This window comes from Electrona antarctica (genome assembly GCF_951216825.1).
Source record: "Electrona antarctica genome assembly, chromosome: 4".
Taxonomy (NCBI): Eukaryota; Metazoa; Chordata; class Actinopteri; order Myctophiformes; family Myctophidae; genus Electrona; species Electrona antarctica.
In genome coordinates, this window is record NC_136809.1 from 14,480,985 (window position 1) to 14,503,532 (window position 22,548).

General features: G+C 44.9%; 2 protein-coding genes across 7 annotated transcripts in view; both read right to left on the reverse strand.

Annotated features, from left to right (window-relative positions):
• crebbpa (CREB binding lysine acetyltransferase a) overlaps positions 1-3,080 on the reverse strand; it is a 68,606-nt gene extending 65,526 nt beyond the window's left edge. For 5 of the 6 annotated variants that reach the window (XM_079498083.1, XM_079498082.1, XM_079498080.1 and 2 more), the window contains exon 1: positions 2,083-3,079. In XM_079498083.1, coding sequence (XP_079354209.1) covers positions 2,083-2,170 — 88 coding nt within the window. In that variant the 5' untranslated portion in view covers positions 2,171-3,079. Of the gene's footprint in view, positions 1-2,082 lie in introns of all 6 variants that reach the window. The other variant, XM_079498081.1, reaches the window with a different exon arrangement.
• Positions 3,081-4,179: 1,099 nt separating this feature from the next.
• The window catches only part of LOC306922275 (adenylate cyclase type 9-like), a 51,970-nt gene continuing 33,601 nt past the window's right edge, over positions 4,180-22,548 (reverse strand). The window contains exons 6-11 of the mRNA XM_079499739.1: positions 21,420-21,637; positions 20,349-20,508; positions 12,109-12,257; positions 11,421-11,450; positions 9,119-9,407; positions 4,180-8,930 (exon numbers count right to left, since the gene is read on the reverse strand). Coding sequence (XP_079355865.1) covers positions 7,869-8,930; positions 9,119-9,407; positions 11,421-11,450; positions 12,109-12,257; positions 20,349-20,508; positions 21,420-21,637 — 1,908 coding nt within the window. The 3' untranslated portion in view covers positions 4,180-7,868. The remainder of the gene's footprint in view (positions 8,931-9,118; positions 9,408-11,420; positions 11,451-12,108; positions 12,258-20,348; positions 20,509-21,419; positions 21,638-22,548) is intronic.

The window sequence follows — 22,548 nt, forward strand, 5'->3', positions numbered from 1 at the left end:
CCAAAATAGACTTTCAAGCTCTACAAGCTCACAATGTGTCGCAAATCAATGCACTGCGAGTTTGCAGATCTCCTATTAAAAAACCTTTCCAAATGTTGACTCATGCCATGCTGAAATTATGGACGGCAGGTTTAAACTTTAAAGTGGTTAGAAATTAAATTTGTTGAAAACATTTCACTTATGAATACAACCAGGTTGAAAGTGATTAAAAATTGTGACACATCTGCTGCATAACTGCCAATATCAGTGATGTAATGGGTCCCGGGACCCAGGGGTGGTCTTTTAGATGGGTCCCAGGGACATTTTAAGAGTCCTACTTCAACGACATTAGAGTACAGTACCGAGTACAGTATTGCATAATTCCAAGGACCCCCGGGTGGTGACTTGATTGCATCCTCTCAATTTAGTGAGTCTAAGGATGCAGGCTATTTGCAAATTGCATCACTGTGCACTGGATGTCGTTATAGTAAGCCCTAAATACTTCTTCATATTACAAATAGTTTAAACAGCTGAACTACATGGTCCAAACATGCAAAGCATTGTGAAAATGTTTGCCTACGACATGCCCAAACTACAAAGTAGGGATAACAAAGTTGAAAGTGGTTAATCACTGCTGTTGTGATAGTAATTTCCATTCAACATCATTGATCAAGTTGGGTCCATCCATTTACAAACGTTTAGTGCAGCAGAGGTTTACAAACTTTCCATGTCAGAAACCCCTAAAATCCTACATTGACTTTCATTAGGCCATGGATCCCTGTTTCAAAGTTTTTGTGATATTGAAAACATTGCATTAAATTCAAGTGCATTAGTTAAATTAAAATACTGGCTGAGGTACCCTCTGGAACCTCCTCAATGGGGGGTCCCCCAAGTTGAAAATCCCTGTCTTAGAGAGAATATTATTATGAAAGACCAGGGGTTGACACTAGGGTCTCAGAGGCACTTGCCAGTCGGACAAGTACAGGTCCTGTTCTACTTGCCCAAAGGTCATGCCCACTTGCCCGAAAAGTAAATTGCCCATTATAAAATGATAGGTAAAATTTTAATTAGTTCAATTTAACACTCGTTTTGGTTTTTTACTTACGATAAAAAAGTCATACTTCATTTGTTATGCCAAATACCTACATAGCTATGAATACTGTATGACTATGGGTTCACACTTATTTTATATTTGTAAGTGCAGCAACAGTAAAAACAGCACATTATAGGTAGTGTTCTTATTTTACATTCCATAGACCAGAAGACAGATTGTTGTGTTTATAGATGGTTGCGTCTCTTCTCAAACAAGCACTTGCCCGGGCAACCTGAAAGCAAACTCCACCTGCCCAAAGTTAAATTGACCTGCCAGGGGCAGGTGGGCAACCCTTAGTGTCAATGCCTGTAAGAGTCTATGTATCTTATATAGGAGATACAATGACAATCATTCATGTCAAAGAAAAAATACTAGAAGGTACAGTATTACAGCATGTGCATGACATAATAGTATTGATATATATTTTTATCCCAGTAATCCCACAGATGTAGTGTGTGTATTGAGTATTACCCACCACACAATCAGCACAATGTATTATTTGTTACAAGGAAATATTCTTCTTTATTGCTGTTGACACTGGCAAGAGTCTGGGATATTGATGTGGACGCTTCTAGGGTGTGATACATTTGACTTTACCATTAGGTGTTCTGCAAGGCAAGCTAGGATCCTCCTCATTTTATACCGTAGTTGGTTTATTTACTATCATGCATCCACCCAGTTCTTTATAAAGAAAGCCACCAGCACTCTGCAGAATGATTAACCTTTTATAGTTGTGTCTGTCTGCACTGTGTGTACACCTGCAGACGCATGTATTACACGCATCTGACTAGACTGCACAAGGACAGCAATGGAAACCAACCAAGTTCACTGTGACAAACTTTTCAGTTAACCTGCAGTGTAGGCAGCAGCAGTAGTAGTAGCTGCCAGCCGAATGTTTTGAGTGACTTATTTAGTCGTGTCAAAGATGTCACTGCTTGTCCCCATAAACAGAGCAACTGTCTACAACTTGTGGTTTGACATACATGTAAGATGCTAGTCGAGGCCTTTACCTGGTCCATCAGACGCTGACAGCGCAGGTGAATTGAGCTTCGGTCTCTTAGGGTTGGGAGGTCCCACATCTAGCAGGTTCTCAGCCATGGTGGTGATCCGTTACTTGTTAGTGTTCTGCTTTTAATAGCGTTAAGTGGAAATAAAACGCGATCGAGACGGTTACACGCGTTCTGGAAAACCTCCACCTTTTATTTGGTTAGCACATTAGCAAGCTATTAGCCTGCTAATGTCAGCTAACTTGGCTAATAGCTAGCGTAATTGGCCGCTAGCACGGCTAAGTTAGCGTTAGCCGCTGCTGCTTGCTTGCAGTGAGTGAAGTGTTTTCAAAAGAGATGCAATAGCGCCCCGCTTCGCCACCGCCACTCACCCCATGATAATCCAACACCCAACACCCACATTATTATCGTTAAATAACCCCGAATAAAATATCCCCCATGTGAAGAAAAAAAAACTCAACGGCAGATTATTATTATTTTTACGTGGAAATTTTCACGTGGATGATGCTTGCATTCCAGGGGGGCAGAAATAAGTCGTTAATTTAAGTTGTCCACAAACAGCCCATTTTGTGTGACGTAAAAATTGTCTCGTGCAAAAAAAAAATCGTGCGATGCTCCACAAAAAAATGCACGAGTGCATAAAAAATGCTGTATTTTGGTGATAAAGTGGTCCGTGTCGGGGGTCCGGTTCGGTTATTGACGGGTAAACAATAACCGCTGCGAGCGGACGGTGGCTGAAGCAGCGCCGCACACACACACACACTCTGAAGGGGAAATCACATATACGGGGCTTTTCTATCCGACGAACGCACGTCCAATTCCAGATGGTTCATGAAATATATTTCCCAAACGACGACGGGACTTTGTTTTCGGGGCAAGGAGACTGTCAAACCTCGGCTAGGCTGCTCGATTTCTTAATAAAAAACAACAGTGTTCGACCGAAATCCTATAATTCCGAGCCACGACAAGATGGCGGCTGTTGATTCCTTCGATACAAAAAAGTTTTTTTTTTTTCCCCAGATAGACCGTGCGTGGAGGGGGAGGGGTCGCGCAATCACGCCCTACGTAAAACCAACACGCCCGCCGGCCGACCACCAGGGGCGCCAGTGGTCGATGGACCGGGGACCTTTTAATTTCAAAGACCCCCCCATGCAGTTTGATATATGTATTGATTAGACCACACGAGCCCTCATTTGCTACGATTTATATCACTGGGACCTCAAGCTGCACTGTAATGTTAGATTTAATTATTTATTAATATTAATTATTATGATCATTTTCCATTTCAAGGACCCCCAGTTTGATAAGCCTTACAGACCCACATTTGATGTGTATTTTTCCCCATCTTTTTTAATCTATGGTTCCCTCCAATCTACACTAACATCTTCAATGTTAACTCTGATGGTGTACAAATGGAATAAAATGGAACTTTAACATTCCATTACAGGGACCACCTGGAACCCCCTCAACAACCCCTGGGGTTCCCCAATTCCCAGACCCCACATTGAGAGTGAGACACAGTGAGTTTAAGGAATAATGTAGTTTTGTTAAAATGAGGCCAGAGGCCTGTTACTATTCACAAAGATGCCTATGCACGACTTGCACGTTATTCTGCGGTGCACAATCTTTTTTTTCTTTTTAGTCGATTTTAGTCAGAAAGAGGCTCACTTTCAAATATTCTAGTTAGTGTGTGTGTGTGTGTGTGTGTGTGTGTGTGTGTGCGCGCGTGCATGTGTGTGTGCCTGTGTGCATAGTGCATACTGGAATTTATTTCTCTAATCTGGCAGTAATAACAAAGATTATACTGGCTCTTATTGTTCCAAGGTAATTGTAATTTCCACAATATCCACATAACACCTTTTTCGACATTGCTACCTGTCAGTGATTGGTTGTAAACTTTCATACAGGAGAGAATGTTTGATCAGTAACCAGTTTGAACAAGCAAACTGGTTACTTTAAACCAGGGATGAGTGGCAGTGTCTCCCAATAAGCTGATCGATCCCATGTTTTCAGCTTTAAAGATTATTTTAACAACATTGAAACAAGACTAACGGAAGTCATCACCCATTTTCACTCAAACAGACAAACAATGATAATAGATGTATTCTTTTTTTCTTCATTGTTTTTCATGATGTCAAAATCTGGCACATGCACATGTATAAAAAAATCATAATGTGAAATATAATACCTATGCATTATGTACAAACATTGAGTGCTTTGTGCAATTGTGTACAGATTATGATCATGTGTTGATAAATGTACATAATGTAACGTGTAATGTGCACAAAAACATACAAACAAAACATATCATCCGATTCATGAAATTAAAACAAATACAAACATTTTAAATCAACCAACTCTGCCTTATTTAATACTTTGTCCCAGTGTGGTCAAAACACGAGGGTTGAATTTACTAGCAAATAGTATCGTAAAAAGATGTGTGCAATCATTTGTTATCATTTACCTCAGTGATTGGGATCACTGACGTGACAATGATTTCTAAAGAGGGTCAATACGAAACCTGTTTTCTCAAGGTGTTCTCTTAATTGGCATGTCTGATTGAAAATTTCCCATGGTAAAATTGTCTATTTGGCACACATTCTTGTTCAATGATACACTTGTAGAGTGAAGGCCATTCAGTTGCTGTATAATCGTTGAAACGTAGAAATCATGCAGATAAGCAAAGCATATACCGGTAGCTTTTTGAAGACTTATCTGGTGGAGGCAAGCAAACCAAGCATATAGTTCAACATACAAGGGCTGAGGTGAAAGTTCTAAGAGCTTGAATATATGTAGTGGTCAAACAGTCAATCAAGCTTCTTATTTTCAATCAATTGAATGATACATGTTAGAAGAAACTGCCACAAACTGGAAAAAGTATGGTTTCTGTGCCCTAATAACACTCGCCATTTAATAATAATTGGCTATAAAAATGTTTCTTGTGAAAATGTTCACCCTGTAATTTTCTCTCTATTCACAAAAATGTAAATCATGCTGAAAGGAGAGATTTGATTACATTTAAACCATAAATAATAATGTAAATACAGACTCAATGACCTCCCAGCTGAAGAGTTACAGCTTTGCCTCTGAAAGTGGCAGGAATATTGCTTCACTTCCAATATTAATGTTGTATGTATGCTGTTTTTTAAATAAGTCTTAGAACTAAAAGTTCAGCTCTTTTAAGTGAATAAAATTTGTAAACCAAATGAAAGCACAATAGTATGGTACTGCGAGACAGAACGTTGCCTAGTAAGAAGAGAAATCACCATTCATTCACATTCAAAATCACAAACATTCCCGTTTCCCATCGTATTATAGATCAGAGCCAGCATAAGTGTACTTAAATCTTTCCGAAATGAGTTAATCTACAATCTCACAATGCATTGCATCGGTTGGGGGGTGGGGTATTCTCCAATGTTATACTATTGTTTTTGCTTTCCTCTCTACTTCTCCAAGTGGTTATTTTCTAAATCTGCAAGGCAAACAATTGGGACCAGCTCTCATCCTTAATGTATCCTTAATGATAATTGAACATTCAATGATAGAAGATCATGTGAAGTATTAAAGCCAAACTGAGTGTATATATATATATATATATATATATATATATATATAGGCCAACTCCTATACCCTCTCTTGTGTCTTGGTTTGGGTCAGATGCTACAATATATATAGTTATAGTTGACTGAAAATGCATCCTCATTGTTTCAGCAAGGCCCTGCTTTATCCAGCACATTACTATCTACCTATATGCAGTCTAACTTCTGTCAAACATGTATACACACACACACACACACACGCACGCACACGCACGCACGCACGCACGCGCACGCACAAGAACACATGCCTCCAGTAGAAATGGGAGAAAGCACGGACGCACGTACGTGCAAAGTAGAAATGGGAGAGAGTAGTGAATCCCAACATGATGTTTCACAATAGAAGACAAATCCGGAGTAATCAGAGAGGAAACATTTGGAGGTGCAAGTTCTTTCATGCGCACACTATTATACACTATTCCCAACCAATGAGTTGATGAGAAATAGAGAACTGCAAAGAGGAAAGAAAATATATGGATTTTGTCAAAATAGTCACAGCAAGAACTGCACAAGGCATCATTCCCTCAAACATACAATCATAATCCATCATCATGACGCAAGTGTGATAAAAAACATATTGAAAGAAAAACACATCAAAAATACAGTTTGTCATAATTTGAGGCACTAGAAAAGAATCAGCTGAAAAATATAGATTGCATTGCACCTTTAGATCACTCAATTAAAGTGGCACAATTTAAGTAAATTGATACAGTAGAGGCCCTCTTAAAGTCAAAATACCAACCCTTTGACTAGCATATGACAATAGCAAAAGGCAGACAATGATCAACTACTGATTGAATCTTGAGATGGTCAGAGAAACCTTCGTCACGGACAATGACGCAATTGGATGGAACTTCAGAATGTTGTCTAGTCTCAGGTAAAATGAAAACCAACAAATGTCAAGGTCGCCATCTAATCTGTGCTTTGACAATTTAACCAACATCAACATGGACCACTGTGTTATCTCTTTAAGTCTGTGATCATTACTATGGTACATAATGATTGTCACTCACAGTTCCATTTAAGTATCTTTAAAGTGTCTTCCTGCTTTTCTGATAACCAAATGATTTGTTTAAAATCACATTTCCTTGAAAATATATTCCCTTACTATTCTGTCATTTAAATTGATTTGTTTTGCGACCGACAACAGTCTTATTAAAAAGCTGTCTAATGACCAATACAAGTGGCCGAGGAAACATTGTTTGTGCAAGACCTGTGCTTACTTGTAAATGTAGCTACTACGCAGACTAAATTCTATCCGGCCCTATTTAATATGTCCCTTTATTCTGAGACTGGCACAAATTAATACTGTATCAAGCCCTCATGTCAAAGCAGAATACACAAATTAATACTGCTTGTAGTCAGTCGCTCATTCTACTTTTAGTTCCCCGTTCTATCCATTACGCTCCACTGGCACTTAGAAATTCTGTTTTTCCTCTGAACTCAGTTAAAATGTTTGATCGAGTTACAAAAAATATATATGGCACAACAATAAGAATTTAACAAATAATTGCATTGAAAAAAGCAGGGAGTAAGGAACTACACCATTGACCATATTCACACGATGGCCCAATGTTGCTCTTACATCATATTCTGGGTGGGGTATTCGCCTAGGAAATCCCATCCTGTCGGCTGTCGGGCTAGGGATTTCCCACCGTCCCCAACTATATGATGTAAGAGAAAATGACCGCCACATGAATATGGTCAGTGTTCTGCAGTCTAGGTGTTGTTGGTGGGGTGTTCAAAACATTTTGTTTTGTTCAATAGACATATTTGTTCATTCATTGTTCTAGTCCTGAAGGCACTTAATGACAAAAACATATAAGAAAAAAATATATATATCAACAACAAATCTCTTCCGTCTTATCCCCTTTGGCCATTTCTCATCTTTGTTTCGCTGTGCTCAACACAGGTCCAAACCACCCCAATTCCCAAGCCACATTCTAACAAAAAACAACATTTATAGCCCTCATAGTTAGTGGCCGCTAATAGACATGGCTTGTGTCCATTAAGAGGAACCTACACCCACTTCCATTCCTACAGCTTCTGGGAAAAAAGAGCAGCCTCCTCACTCACACTATAAAGGAAGGTGATATCTCACCCACACACACACACACAACCAGACAGTCCTGGTGAGACGTGCATTGAGAGACAGCGGTGAGGAGCAGCAAGGGGGGTGACCCGGAGGACGAATCAGAGGCGTGCGTAGAACTCTTCATTGAGCTTCGAAAGCTCATTGACCTCATCATCATCTTCCTCAAACTCTTCCTCCTGATGTGCGAGAGGTGCGGGCTGCACCGGGGAGGGAGCCTGCCTGGCAGTGGGCTCATGGTGTAGTTCTGGGGGGGCAGGAGAGTGGCAAGGGCGTTGCCGAGCGTCCCTATATCCCTCCTCCTTCTCCGCTGTGTGCTCAGATGAGTCGCGCTCCGGCTGCGCTCCTGAAAGTCCTCCAGCACTGCTTTGGGGTAGGTGTACGTATGTGGAGGGAGAGGAGGTGGACGATGAAGGAGTGGGATGGGAGGAGGGAATCTGAGCCGTTGCCTCTGCGGCCGATTCTGAAGTCTTATTGGCTGGTACGGCCACGGAGGGCGAGGGTCCGACACCGCTGCCCTCCAACAACTGGTCTTGGTTCCCCGATAGGCTTTCCCCAAATTTAGGGTACAGGAAGGTCCTCATTTGCCCCTTTCCCTTCACATTTACGGTACCTCTGTAGTCAAATTTTAAGCCCATGGCACTTAGTGCCGTGTGGCTCTCCTCACTCACCTGCACCCTGCACTCTACGCCCGTGGAGTCCATCCGGCTGGCGATGTTGACCGTGTCTCCCCAGATGTCATAGAGCAGCTTGGTGGTGCCGATCACCCCGGCGGTCAGCGGCCCGTGGTTGAATCCGATGCGCAGCTTGAAACCGAAGCCCAGCATGTTCTTGTTGAAGTCGTCCAAGACGCCCATCATCTCCAGGGCAAAGTTGAACAGTGCCATCAGGTGTTCGTGAGGATCGTGGTCATCGCAGTTGGCCAGCTGCTGAATATTCAGCCCCGACGCCGCCATGTAAGTGGCACCGATGGTCTTGATCTTCTCCACACTGGTAAACTCGGGTTTGCGTAGTAGCTCGTCGAAGTCACCGATTAGCTCGTTGAGGACACGGTAGCACTCTTTACCACCCTCGTAGCTCTCTTCATAGAACTCACTGAAGTTAACGATGCTGGCGAAGATTACACCCACATTGTCATGGTTCTTGGAGTAGGTCTGGGTCAACTGAGAAAACATTAAGATAGAGGTGATTGATTGTGTCACTAAGGAAGATCTTAAACATATTTGTACGCTAAATCGCTACTAAAACAAAAACCTAGCATGCTAAATCCTCAAAACAATGTGTGCACGTGAATAATTTGTATTATCATAACCCTGAGATTAAGCTGCTTATGTGGGGGTCAAAATAAAACCTTGAGTTGCTCAGCGACGTGGATGGGGATAATGTTGCCCAGCAACCATTCGGCCTGGTCTCGCATGGTCTGGATCTTGTAGCGGTGCTTGTCAGCCTCCACGTTTCCGTGGTAATGGAGGCGGTAGCTGACCTCGAACTCGCGGTTGAGGAACCAGACCAAGAGAAGGAGCAGGAAGAAGGCCAGGATGACCTCCGGGAGCAAGAGGTCAAGAGGTCGCGGCAGAGGGTCGTGGCTGGGTTCTGGAGTGGTCAATGCTGAACCATCACTCAGGGCAGTGAAGTTAGCGCTGAGGACGTTAACAGGAAGAGTCAATGAGATAGTTGTAGAGTGTAAAAAAAGAAGAAGCATTGGGCCATTTTGGGACATGTCATTATAGGCAATCTGATAATATAATGTGTAATATAGCCTGTCTGACGTAATGAAATCATGTCTGACGTAATGAAATCACACCCGGGTGAACAGGGTGAACATAGCAACCATGCTCATTTTTTCTGCACAGACTAACAAAGCCAGTTGTAGGAGTGGTTTACACCACTCAAAAATCATGTCTGACGTAATGAAATCACACCCGGGTGAACAGGGTGAACATAGCAACCATGCTCATTTTTTCTGCACTAACAAAGCCAGTTGTAGGAGTGGTTTACACCAATCAAAAATTGCAGATCTACAAGCTCTGAGCTCATCTAACATGGCAAGTTTCAAAGTGACTCTTTTAGACAAATCATCGTAAACAAAACAAAGCTGATGTGGTTATCATCAACAGGAAGTTGACATTTATATATAAAAAAATGACTACCAGGTTTTGTATTGTTATACATTGTCAGAATCCACTTTGCATGTGCTAAAAGAGTGACTTTGACACCTATTTCTCCTTTTACTTGCAATGTTACAAGTAAACAGGGAGCCTATGTTGAATCAATGGAGCAGCTATTTGAAGATATCCCACCAATGTTTGGAGTTACATCATTGTAAGATAACTACACAAGCCAAACCTCTACCAAAGTAAAGTGTCATTGCTTTAAGTGATTAAAGGTGCTGTACGTAGAGTTAAATAACTCTACATTCTGACACTCTACATAGAGTGGTTGTTTAGTAGTAGCAGGGTTCTACCGGTTTCTCCGGCTATTAGTAAACAGAAAATACATGTTCAGGTCAGGATACCAATGTAATCCAATCAGGAGAGAGAATTCATACACAATTCAGGATAAACCAGTTAAATTAGAACTACCGGTAAGTGAATAAACCAAAGAATTAGCAGACAAAATTGAGACTGCAAAACTGTAAAATTTAAGGTGATAAATGAACCGGACGGTGTATGAATGTGTGTGTGCCTTAGAAAAAGGTACTATATAAATACACCATTTACCATTATACCATTTATGCAACCATATCACACATGCAATTTGTAAAGAAAAACAAATCACACTCGTGTGAAGTGAGGGCCGATCTTATCATCATATATCATCACTTTTGGCGTCCTCACTTTTCTGTCCTTACATCCCTTTTTAAGCGCTCGGCCAATCAAATCATTGCTATGGGGTACACACAGACACACAAAGCTGGGCATAGGAGGGGCCTCAAAAAAAGGGGGGTGTTAAATTGTGATATCATCAAACATAACTATCAAGAATACAGTATCAGACAGTCTACGTTTCCCAAAAGGAAATGCATGTCATATTTAACTCAGTGTGACCAGAAGCAGGGATAGAAATATAGAAAGCAGAGGTAATTCCCGTCATCCCCCAGCAATTTAACCTTAACCCATTTTGACCTGAGATCAGATTCTAAAAATGTATTCTACATCCTGACAGGTTTCTGAAAAAGCTATGTTTCTATGTCAGTGGTTCTTCGATTTTTCAAAAATAGCAGACCTACAAGCTTGTAGCGCGCCACTCGGTGGCGCGCTATGAGCTTGTAGATCTGCTATTTTTCAATAGCTAAAGCATAACATAATGCTAACACCAAAAGGGGTTCTCGCCCAAAATGGGTTAAACACATCTTCAGAAACTGAACGGGATAAGGGCTAAAATGTCAAGAAAGAATGGATTTGCCAATCTCTCTCTGCATCAGCAATGTCGCAGTGTGGCTCTAATAAAAAGAAAAAAAATCTTGTCTTGGCTGTGAGTCATTTCGCTGGTGACATTTAGCAGGCGATTACTGCTGCAACATCTCAGAGTGAGAGAAAAAAGGAGGGGAAGAAAACGCAGAGAGAGCGAGAGAGATGAAAACCCTCAACCCCCATTGACCCCTAAAATGTCACTCATCTATCAAACTTCTCTGTTTCCACAGAAACACTCACCCAATCGCTGGTGAGCTGTCATTACCGGAGCTGAAAGAGATGAGAGTGGTGTGTGAGGTAGCAGACAGACCTGGTTATATAGTATACTCACATACAAAGTGTGTGTGTGTGTGTGTGTGTGTGTGTGTGTGTGTGTGTGTGTGTGTGTGTGTGTGTGTGTGTGTGTGTGTGTGTGTGTGTGGTGCGTGTGTGTGTGTGTGTAGCACGGAATGTGATGATTTGATTGGTTGGGCACGGAATGTGATGTATGATGACGTGCAGAGTTGGGCAGTATTTGAAATACATGTATTTCTCTTCATGTGACCACCGCGCTCTGACTATAGGTGCGCTACCCGTTAAAAACATATCAGACTGCAGTTCATATAGTTTACCGGTATTTCATATTTGAACAATTGAGGGCAAACGTTTCGGCTATCCAGCCTTCATCAGTCAGTCATCCCACTGATGAAGGCTGGATAGCCCAAACGTTTGTCCTCAATTGTTCAAATATGAAATAAACGATTTGAACTGCAGTCTTGGTGTGTGCGACCCACTACCGTTATTTTAAATACATGTATTTGAAACACGTCTTTTCTGTATTTACAATAAAAGTATTTCAAATTGTATGTATTTCAAATACTGCCCATCTCTGCGTGCCCATGCATGTGTGTGTGTTTGAAGATTGGTGTAGAATGGCGTAGTGTCACACCTGTTCCTGTGGAGGGGGCAGTAGAGCAGCAGTAGCAGGATGGCACCTGTAGCAGTGGCGAGGACAGAGCGCATCCAGAAACTCAGCTGACAAAAGTTACAGTACTGGACGATTGCCAGGATAGTGGCACAGCACAGGAACATGGTCACCTGAAGAAAACAAGTGCATTCACCAAGATTTACTGGGCAAGAATGTATGTACAAAACAATAAGAGTAGAGAAATGGCAGGCAATTTAATTTTCTTTTGTTGTTTGTTTGTTTTTGCTTAGTTAAAATTGTAGTTAATCTATAGTAAGACTGTGTCCCTAGTCATGGAACAGGAGGTGCTGATTATATTTTAATTTGAATAATGGCATGAGATCCCACATCCTGTGAACAGGCAATTATTATTTTTCTACATACAATTATGGGGAGTGAGTCAAGTCTTATGTATTGTGTGGTATGGCATGGCCAATTCATGGTTTCTATGTTATTATTTGTTATTTGTATTTATTAAAAAAGGCTTTGTAATTAATTGGGTACTGACTGTTACTGGCAGCCAATAAAGATGGGAATAAATGTTTGTGTGAGATGGGTATTCCACCTGCAGATCTTTGTACGGGAACCCCTTTTGGTGTTTCAAGCATTCTGTTATACTTTAGCTATTGAAAAATAGCAGATCTACAGAGCTCAAACTTGTAGGTCTGCTATTTTTTTTAAATCGTAAAAATGCGGCACAAATCTTTGAATAGGTATATATTCTTTCAGAGCGAACGTTTTTTTTTATTTCGACAGTGAAGAGTTGTACTAATGCAGGAATTAACACGCAATCCTTCCCAGTTCTGCTCTCTGCTGTAAGCTGTAGGAGTCACTAGTGTAGTGTAGTGAGTGACAAAGATCACTCTACCCTGCCAGCTTCCCACCATGTGAAACATTCATTGGACAACCCAGCCAAGCCGGGGGTACCTTGGAGGATTTGATTCCGACTCCGTGGTGATGAGCAAACCTTATCCCTACCCTGATGCCCCACATACCTGCTGAATTTAAATTTAAGTGATTATTAATTAAATAAATAAATAAATAGACAAGACTCCTCTAAATCTGATTTAGTGTGTGGGTTCAATCAGGCATAGCAACTTCTGTTTGTAGAAATCTCCTTCATTTGCAACACTACACAATTGTGTCTCCAACCAACTCAACTCCTGATGTACTGTATGATACTACTGGTACTCGTATAACTCACGTGGTTTGTTTCCCCAAAATTAACACACACAAAGTAAATAGCTAAATGAACGTACATTAAATAGATTAAACACAGTCAGATGATAACACTCAAATGCCCACAACGAATTCCCCATGCCAAATAATATCACGGGAATAGAACAAGGACAGGGACAGAAATGCCCCCCCCCCCCCCCCCCAAAGCATTATGGGAAGGTATGCTGTTGTGGGTCTAAAAACACAATACAGTTTCACATCCAGTTATTTTGTTTTTCATTCATAAGCCAGAGGCTGGAAGGGAATAGTCAAACTTAGTACATAGAGTGAAATGTAACCTTGGCTCAGCATGAATAAATCACAGCACGCAAATGCGAGAATGCAATCTTCTAAAATACAGGATTCAGAGAGGGGAAAACGTCAACATTTTTGGAGCCAAGATCCATAGGGGAAGCTCCATTGTTGTTCTATTTCGTCCCTGCTGACCGCCAGAGGCGGTGCTTAAGCACTGAATACGTCCCTTCGCGCATGCGCCGTCGAGTATTTTATACCAACAATGTCAATTTTGACCCCATGATGACCCGGAGTCGTCTATATCTTCCGGCAGTCTACAGGGGTTCAGTCCCTAATTTCTTCTCGCTCGCCTGTGAGAACCAAGTTTGCACCGAGCTGCGATGTGTTGCTATGCAATGCATTATGTAGCCTATGGTGTCTGCCGAGTCGCTGGTAGTTCCGTGACCGAATCGGTCGGAGTAGCGGCTGTTCGCCCTCCAGGAACTGCGACTATGGATTTTGTTTTTACTCCTCTATGAGTGGAGTTTATTTGGATTCGCGTGGACGCGGTAGCGTCCAATCTCTCTCGCCGGTAATGAAGGCGAACAAAACCTCCCTGGACAAAAGGTACGTTATCGTCTAAAGCGGTGCTATCCCCGCTAAACAGACGTTCAAATTATATGATATATTGCATCATGGCATAACCTCTTGTGAGTAAAGGCTGCGTTTGCGCCACCTCCCTGCTCCGCATACGAGGTTTGTTTGACGGTGAACGCTAACAGACGTTCAAATTATATGATGTATTGTATCATGGCATAACCTCTTGTGAGTAGAGTCTGCGTTCGCGCCGCCTCCCTGCTCCGCATACGAGGTTTGCTCGACTGTGAACGCTAGCGCTTATTATAAGCGACTATAAGATTTGCCGAAGGATGGCCACTGTCATATTGCCTTCGTTTGATAAACACGCTACTTGCAAGCTTTGGTTAGCCCCTGCTGTTGATGGCAAGCGTTGGCGCTCCATTCTCTCAGCAGTCAGCATATAACTTATGATAAGTTAAGCTAGTTAAGGCTAAGTGTCATTTTCTGTTTGGCAAGCCTTGCTGGCCAAAGCCATAATGCCGATAATATTGGCAGCGTTCAAGCTTAACTGCTTCCGCGGATAGCTTGTCTTCTTGTTGTTGTTGTTAATAATAACAATAACAACTTGTTATTATTAGCCCGGTACAGGAGCAGCTACCTGCGTCCTCCCAGGGTATTGATGTGGCTACCAGTAGTTTGTAGCTCAGAGTATTAACAGCTATTGGTGTACATAGCTTGTCTGGTTATTAACCCAGCTGGCCCCCAGCAGTGGGCCTCGATACTGATGCTGCTACCAGTATGTCTGGAGCTCAAAGCTCTATTAACAGTTTTTGCGTATACAGTGGGTACACTTTGTTTTTTCCCCACAGGTGCCCCTGGGTACCTTTGGGGCCTATTAGCCCAGCTGGTCCCCAGCACAGGGCATCTGGCGCTGCTGCCAGCGTAGCTCACAGCTGCTACCAGTAGCTTAAAGCTAAAGGTGTTTATGAACAGCTATTCGTGTAGGCTATAGCTTGTCTTGTTGTTAGTAGCCCAGCTGGTCTCCAGCATTGGGTCTCTAACTGGCGCTGCTACCCGTAGTTGTAGCCCAAGCGCTTATTATACTATTTGTTATAACGGCGATCTGTGTATAGCTTGCCTTACTGTTTATTGGCCCAGCTGGTACAGGGCAGGCAGCGTATGCGCTCCGCTCCTCCAGCATACGGCCTCTAGTTTGATGTTACTTGCTACTAATCGTTTGTTAGCTCAAGCATTTATTAACAGCTATTAGTGTATAGCTTGTTCTGTTTATTAGCTGCAGCTGATACAGGCAGCGTACACGCTCCCTTCCTTCAGCAGGCGGCCCCTATCGGTGGAGCTATTGGCTGTAGCCTTTTCTCCAAAACTTGTTTGTGTTGGTTTATTTAACCAAACTTTTGGCTGGTGTAGGCAGCGTTAGTGCTCCCTCCTCCCAGCGTGAATGCGTAGTAGTGCCTTGACTAGCGCATTGGAAGTGTCTTTTGTTTCGCTCTGGACTAGCAAACATAAATAATAATGCACTTGGAGTTTGGATAAACGTCATAGTGCTGTGATAAACGTTCGCATAGGAAACACTACAGCTGCTACATAGCAGCGTCCAAGCCTCGACTGAAGGCTACTTTATTATCATAATTTAGAAGTAAGCCTCAGCTGGGGGTACAGGTAGCGTGCAAGCTCTCCTCCCCCACCGCGACCATGCAGGTCGCACAGTCTAGCTAACAGCAGCGTCTGTGCGCTGTTCCTATGACGCACTTTACATCTGGTTAAATCTCAAAGTGCTACAATGAGCATTTGCATAAAACGTAAATGCATATTCACATGCTGCGGCAGGTATAGCAGCATTCAGTTGTTTGATTAAGTCATTATATGCCGATCTAAGTTAAAGCCTCTGCTGGTACAGGCAGCGTACGCGCCTCCTCCCCCCAGCATATGGCCAACACCTAGCAACCAGTAGCGTCCGCGCCCTGGGCTAGTTGGGACTGGTGTGCACCGGCCGGTCCAGAGGAACCGGTGCCACCACAACGGAGAGCTCCCACTTTTGTACCTCGAAAGCCTCTGCTGGTACAGACGGCGTACGCACTCCCTCCAGCATATGGCCAACACCTAGCAACCAGTAGCGTCCGCGCCCTGGGCTAGTTGGGACTGGTGTGCACTATGCCGATCTAAATTAAAGCCTCTGCTGGTACAGGTAGCGTACACGCTCTCTTCCTTCAGCATATGGCCAACACCTAGCAACCAGTAGCGTTCGCGCCCTGGGCTAGTTGAGACTGGTGTGCACCGGTGTGCACTATGCCGATCTAGATTAAAGCCTCTGCTGGTACAGGCAGCGTACACGCTCCCTTCCTTCAGCATATGGCCAACACCTAGCAACCAGTAGCGTCCGCGCCCTGGGCTAGCTGGTGTGACTGGTGTGCACTGGCCCGTCCAGAGGAGCCGGTGCCACCACAATGGAGAGCTCCCACTTTTGTACCTCGTGTGAAGCTCCCCTTCAGCCGTGAGCCGACCTTGGTCCTGCCCTGTGTGCCAGGAGGAAAAGGTCTGACCGCCGGCCACAGCAGATCTGAGAGGACTCAGCTATCTGCAGAGCTGGCCCACATGAGGTCCATGCTCACCTAACATAACACCTAGGCACCTCGGAGGGTTCGAGTGCCTCCCCCTCCGATGCCACAGCTGACTCGAGGACGATGTACTCTCCCCGACAGCTTAAGCTATGCACTTCCATGACTATGAGGAAGATGCAGAAGACGGTGCCTCCCAGGCATCAGAGCCAGCCTCCCACTTCTCAGCTCAGGACCCACTGGCCGAGATGGCTCCATGCGCACCTTCATGCACATAGCCGTGGAACGCTAATTGTTAGTCATACCACAGTAGGCAGTCGGATCCTCCAAGCGCCTTCTTCAGACGCGGGTCAGCCCTCACCGTCACTGGAGGCATTTGGTGTCATGTCCTCAAAGAGAGGACGGCTGATGTCCATCCTAGCTCTAGCCCATCGCCAAGTCGGGCTTTCACAGTCAAGCCTGACTGAGGAGCCTCTCTTCCTTCAGCATATGGCCAACACCTAGCAACCAGTAGCGTCCGCACCCTGGGCTAGTTGGGACTGGTGTGCACCGGTGCGCACTATGCCGATCTAGATTAAAGCCTCTGCTGGTACAGGCAGCGTACACGCTCCCTTCCTTCAGCATATGGCCAACACCTAGCAACCAGTAGCGTCCGCGCCCTGGGCTAGCTGGTGTGACTGGTGTGCACTGCCCCGTCCAGAGGAACCGGTGCCACCCGCCAAGTCGGGCTTTCACAGTCAAGCCTGACTGAGAAGCCTAGGCCAACTCTCCGTAGTCTCCCTGAGGAGCCAGGAGCACTAGGTGGTTCAGCTGTGCTCTCCGGGCTGTGCAGTGCCTTCTGACGCCAGCCCCCCATATCCGGCGGGGTCAAAATGGCCGTTATCAGCAACATGACGAGAGCCCTAGTATCAGACCAGGAGTGATGTGTCCTCCTGCCCAAGGGCGCAACAGAGGCCGTAGATCCTCAGTCACACCAAGGGAAGTCCGATCTACATACTTCCTCGTGACGCAAGACAGACTGTTGTCGACATGTCTTGAACTGATGGGACCCAACAGGGTTATGAAGTTCATGCTCTGCTCTACAGCACTTCCTGCCGTACCTGAGAGGCAAGCACATTCTCATACGTTCGGGCAACACCTCGACCGTGTATCATGTAAGTCATCGGGCAGGGCCACGTTTGCTTGGCCGCCGTAGGTGTCTATGGACCCTCTGACTTGGGCAGCCCCCCCCCCCCCCGCCTGATCAGCCTATGGGCAAGTTATCTAAGTGGAGAGCGGGACTACATGGTAGGCTCTCTCCCATCAAAAGCTTCCATGAGGGGAGCGGTACCCCATCCAATGGTGGTGAACACTAATCAGAGGCTACCTCGGCAGAGCGGAGGTGGACCTCCTCACCCTAGAGTCGCTGACTCGCTAACCTCCCTGGTTCTCCCTAACGGAGACATCCAGCCCTCCGGGCCAGGACGCAATGGTCCGATGGTTTCATAGAACCCGAACGCCACAAATGGCTGTCAGCCCGCAGGCCTTCATGCCACATAGCCAGTATGAACAGAACGACCTGCATCGTTCCGACACATGGCCCTAAGTAGGCCACCGCCCACAGGGCACTATCCTTTTAAATGCGCACTGGCCAGAGGCACTGCATATGCCTTGCCACTGCCTCTCTGATACGACCAGCGCTTCAGAGAGTTCTTTAGGAGGGTCACACCATACTTCTGGTTGCCCCCCTCCAGCCAAGAAGTACTTGGTTTCCTCTGCTGAACAGACCCAGTCGGAGGACGCCATGGCGTCTCCTCGACAGAGGTCTCCTCAACTGGGAGGCGGTCGGATATGGCATTCAAATGCTCGACGCCCCCAACTGTGTGTTTGACCGCTGGCAGCCCTGAACCGCTGCCGAGCAGCTGTGTGGAACCAGCCAGGCATGCCACCCTGAATTCAAAGGTGCCATGACATCCATCAGACTACGGTACGATAACCGATGGAATCTATTTCCAACTGACGTGAGGGTCAGAGCAAAGACCTAGTGCGCTGCTCTGCCTACCTTTCTGGAGTTCCGCAGTCCCTCCTAGACGAGGGCCGATCTCCTACTCTAAAAGCATAAGTAGGGGAGATATCATGTCGATATGCTAGAATCAATATCGCACAGCCACAGTGGGGAGCCACAGTCTGGTGTCCCTCTTCCTGATGGGGGCTCTGAGGTTGCATCCTCTACGAGCCCTGAGAACTCCGGCACAGGCTCTTCCCTAGTGCGGCATGGTCTATACAGGCCTCCCTTTGAGCCCTTGGCACGGGCGGAGTTTAGAGGGTCATGGAAGACTGAATTCTTCCTGGCCATTACCTCAACGTAGCGTGTCAGTGAGCGGCACGCCCTGTTTGTCAGTGACTTGCGTCTGAAGCAAAGCTCAGACGGCCTGAGTGTCTCTGTGGCCGAACACAGTGTTCCTCCTGAGGGTGCTGTCACATACACACCTCAACCAGCCTATACGGCTAGCACAGTCTTGCCCTCCACCAGGAGAGTGGATTGACAAGCGGGAACTACTGCGCCCAACGTGGGCCCTGAGAGCCGCTTGTTAGACCTGCCGCATGCATTCGGCGGTCAGAATGGCTGGTCCGTTGTGACGATGGCCCTTTCAAAGGCGGTGCTCTCTCCAGACAGCGCCCGCCCCACACTATTGTGGATGCCATTAACCACGCGTATGGGGCGAGTAATCGTACCCTACCATTTGGCGTGAGGTGCCACTCTAACGGGAGCGTCCCCACATCATGGGCTGCCCCGAGGGAAGTACCCCTGGAATATATCTGCCGCTGCCTCATGGGCATCACAGCGAGTTTTCTATGTTCCACTGGGTGAGTGTTGCCACTCCCCACCCGCTGGACGTGGTCCTCTTACGAGAGTCCTCCGATTCTACTCCTTATGGCTTGGGATCAGGATTCCTCGTGACTTTGCTGGTATAAGTCATTCAGTGCTTAAGCACCGCCTCTGGCGGTCAGCAGGGACGAAATAGAACGTAAGTTACGTATGTAACTATGGTTCTATGAGTCCCGAATGACCGCCAGAGCACTCTTGTCACTCAGAATCCTCGTGGTCTCGCGAGAAGATTCTGTAGGGACTGAACCCCTGTAGACTGCCGGAAGATATAGACGACTCCGGGTCATCATGGGGTCAAAATTGACATTGTTGGTATAAAATACTCGACGGCGCATGCGCGAAGGGACGTATTCAGTGCTTAAGCACCGCCTCTGGCGGTCATTCGGGACTCATAGAACCATAGTTACATACGTAACTTACGTTTTTCTTCTCCAGTTCCTATCACTGCTAATGCTACGTAATGCGAGTCTACTGGTCTCAATGCCCAAAATAGGGACACCAGGGTGAAAGTGGTTAAATAGACATATTGCCCGACCAGACCTGCTTTTTTGTTGTTTAGTTGTTGCTCCATTTAACCATTCTGGGAGGTTTGTGTGTTTGTCAACCCTCCCTTAATGACCATTCAGTCAGCATTGTCCTTCTTTTAACTCCACCACCAGCATCCACACACTCACACTCACACACACACACACACACACACACACACACACACACACACACACACACACACACACACACCCTTTTACCTGGAGGGGCAGGTGGAGGCCGCAGGTAAAGTGGGAGAACACAGAGACAGCAGGGAGGGAAACCAGCACGGCCCCGATCACGTGACGAGGGATCCAACCAGAGACCACCCTGAGCAGCCAATCGGTACAGCTCATCACCTCATCCAGATAGAACACCATACTGTAAGAGAGGAGAGGGGTGTCAGCCCTGGCCTTGTTAGAAGAAAGGCTTTCAGCAGATAAAAATGGATTGCCATGCCAACACTCTTCAGCCTTCACCCACTGAGACCTGAGGCCCAATGACTAAAATCAGTAGTTCTCACACTTTTTCGAACATGTTGTACAAGCTTGCAGCGCGGCACAAAATGACACGCTGTGAGCTTGTATCTGCTATTTTTGAGAGGTGCTAGCCCCTCCTATGCACAGCTTTGTGTGTGTGTGTGTGTGTGTGTGTGTGTGTGTGTGTGTGTGTGTGTGTGTGTGTCTGTGTGTCTGTGTGTGTGTGTGTGTGTGTGTGTGTGTGTGTGTGTGTGTGTAGCACGGAATGTGATGATTTGATTGGCTGGGCACACGTCTCAATATTTGCCATTGACAATGAAAGGAGAAATTAGGTCAAATGTCCGCCAAATATGACGTAAATTTGTGGCAACACGAAACATCATTATACAGAAGCAAAAAAGCAGCTGCAGGTCCCCCTGACTCTCCACAATCAACATTCATTGTCCCGATACATATTCACTTCACACGCACACATGCACTTAGGAGCTGCAGAGTTCACACACATTATGCTCTATTTCCTTCTCTCAACCACAGGCACATGAAAGTGTACAAATGTAGTTCCATTTGGTTCCATTTGTGCAGTCTCATGGTTGAATTAACAGTTGGTTTTTTTCTGTATCCTTCCTTTACGCAACCAGATAATTATGCAACATTAACATAGTTATACTGTATGATGCTGATATATTGTGCAAATACAATGTATTTCTATTTTCTAATGAAAGTATGCTTGCACTGATGTGCAAGCACCAAGAGCAGAAATGTTTTTCCCACTTTCTGCGCGTTCTGTTCTGTGCGTTAGTATCCACTCCTCACCGTATGGACAGCACTAGAGAGGCCAGTTCCAGCAGGCCAGCCAGGGGGGCCAGAGCCAGGGCGGTAGGGGCCGGGGGGCCCGTGGTGGCCGGGCTGACCAGGGTGGGCAGGAAGCAGGCCAGGGTCAGCGCCAAGAAGACGAAACAGCTGAGAAGAACGTCCAGGAAGGAGCTGAAGGTGGTGCTGGCAAACGTCTGCAGAGGCACCTGCCTCTTCACCTGGGCAGAAGATAGGACTCCGTGTTCATATAAAACTTATGAAGGGGTAGGATATTATAAGGATTAGCTTCTTCCTGCTTCTTTTCAAACACACACACACTGATCAATGTCTATTAGATGTCTATTGACATTTGCTATTGACGATTTATCTTTGAGAATGGTCTAAGGCATTACTTACAGGAGTACAGACGAAGAGAAAGAAAACAGAAAAAGAAAGAAGATATGGCGGAATAAAAAGAAGAAAAAAAGAAAAGGACGAAAAACTGAAAAAAGAGGGAAAGAGCCGTGGAAGGAGGAGGAGGCAGTAGGCAGTGGGAGAGAGGGCCTACTAGGGTGTTATCCGTATACAGTGACAGAGTATGCTTCCTGTGTGGTATTGTGAGCTCAAACAAGTACCAAAAATGGGGGGCCATTTCTGGGGAGAAATAATTCAAAATATTGAAATATTTTTTTTTTATAAAGCATAAAGTTTCTGTTAAGAGTACTAGATAAAGTGAAGGTTATGTTTTTTGAATGAAGTGAGTTTGAATGTGAGAGAAAGATGTGTTCAGTTTACCCATGTAATGACACTATTATAACAGCAGGGGGCAGTAACATAGTAAGGTCAATGGAGCCCAAATTAAACTGGCTTACCAATGTCTGTGTGTGGAAGTGTTATGTGTACACATTTATGAATGTGTATTGCATATCATGTGTGTGTACACATTTGTTTCTACACACTCACACACAAACCACTATGCGTATGCTTTTAATTAATTAATGCATATGCATTAATGCATATTTAATTAATGAGGGGAAATCCCCCCATCATCCAATCAATTCTCCATCGTCTGTAATAGGGATTCTCCACATAAAAGATTTGTGCGTGCATGTGGTAGAAAGTAACTGCATTTACTCAAGCACTTAACTTT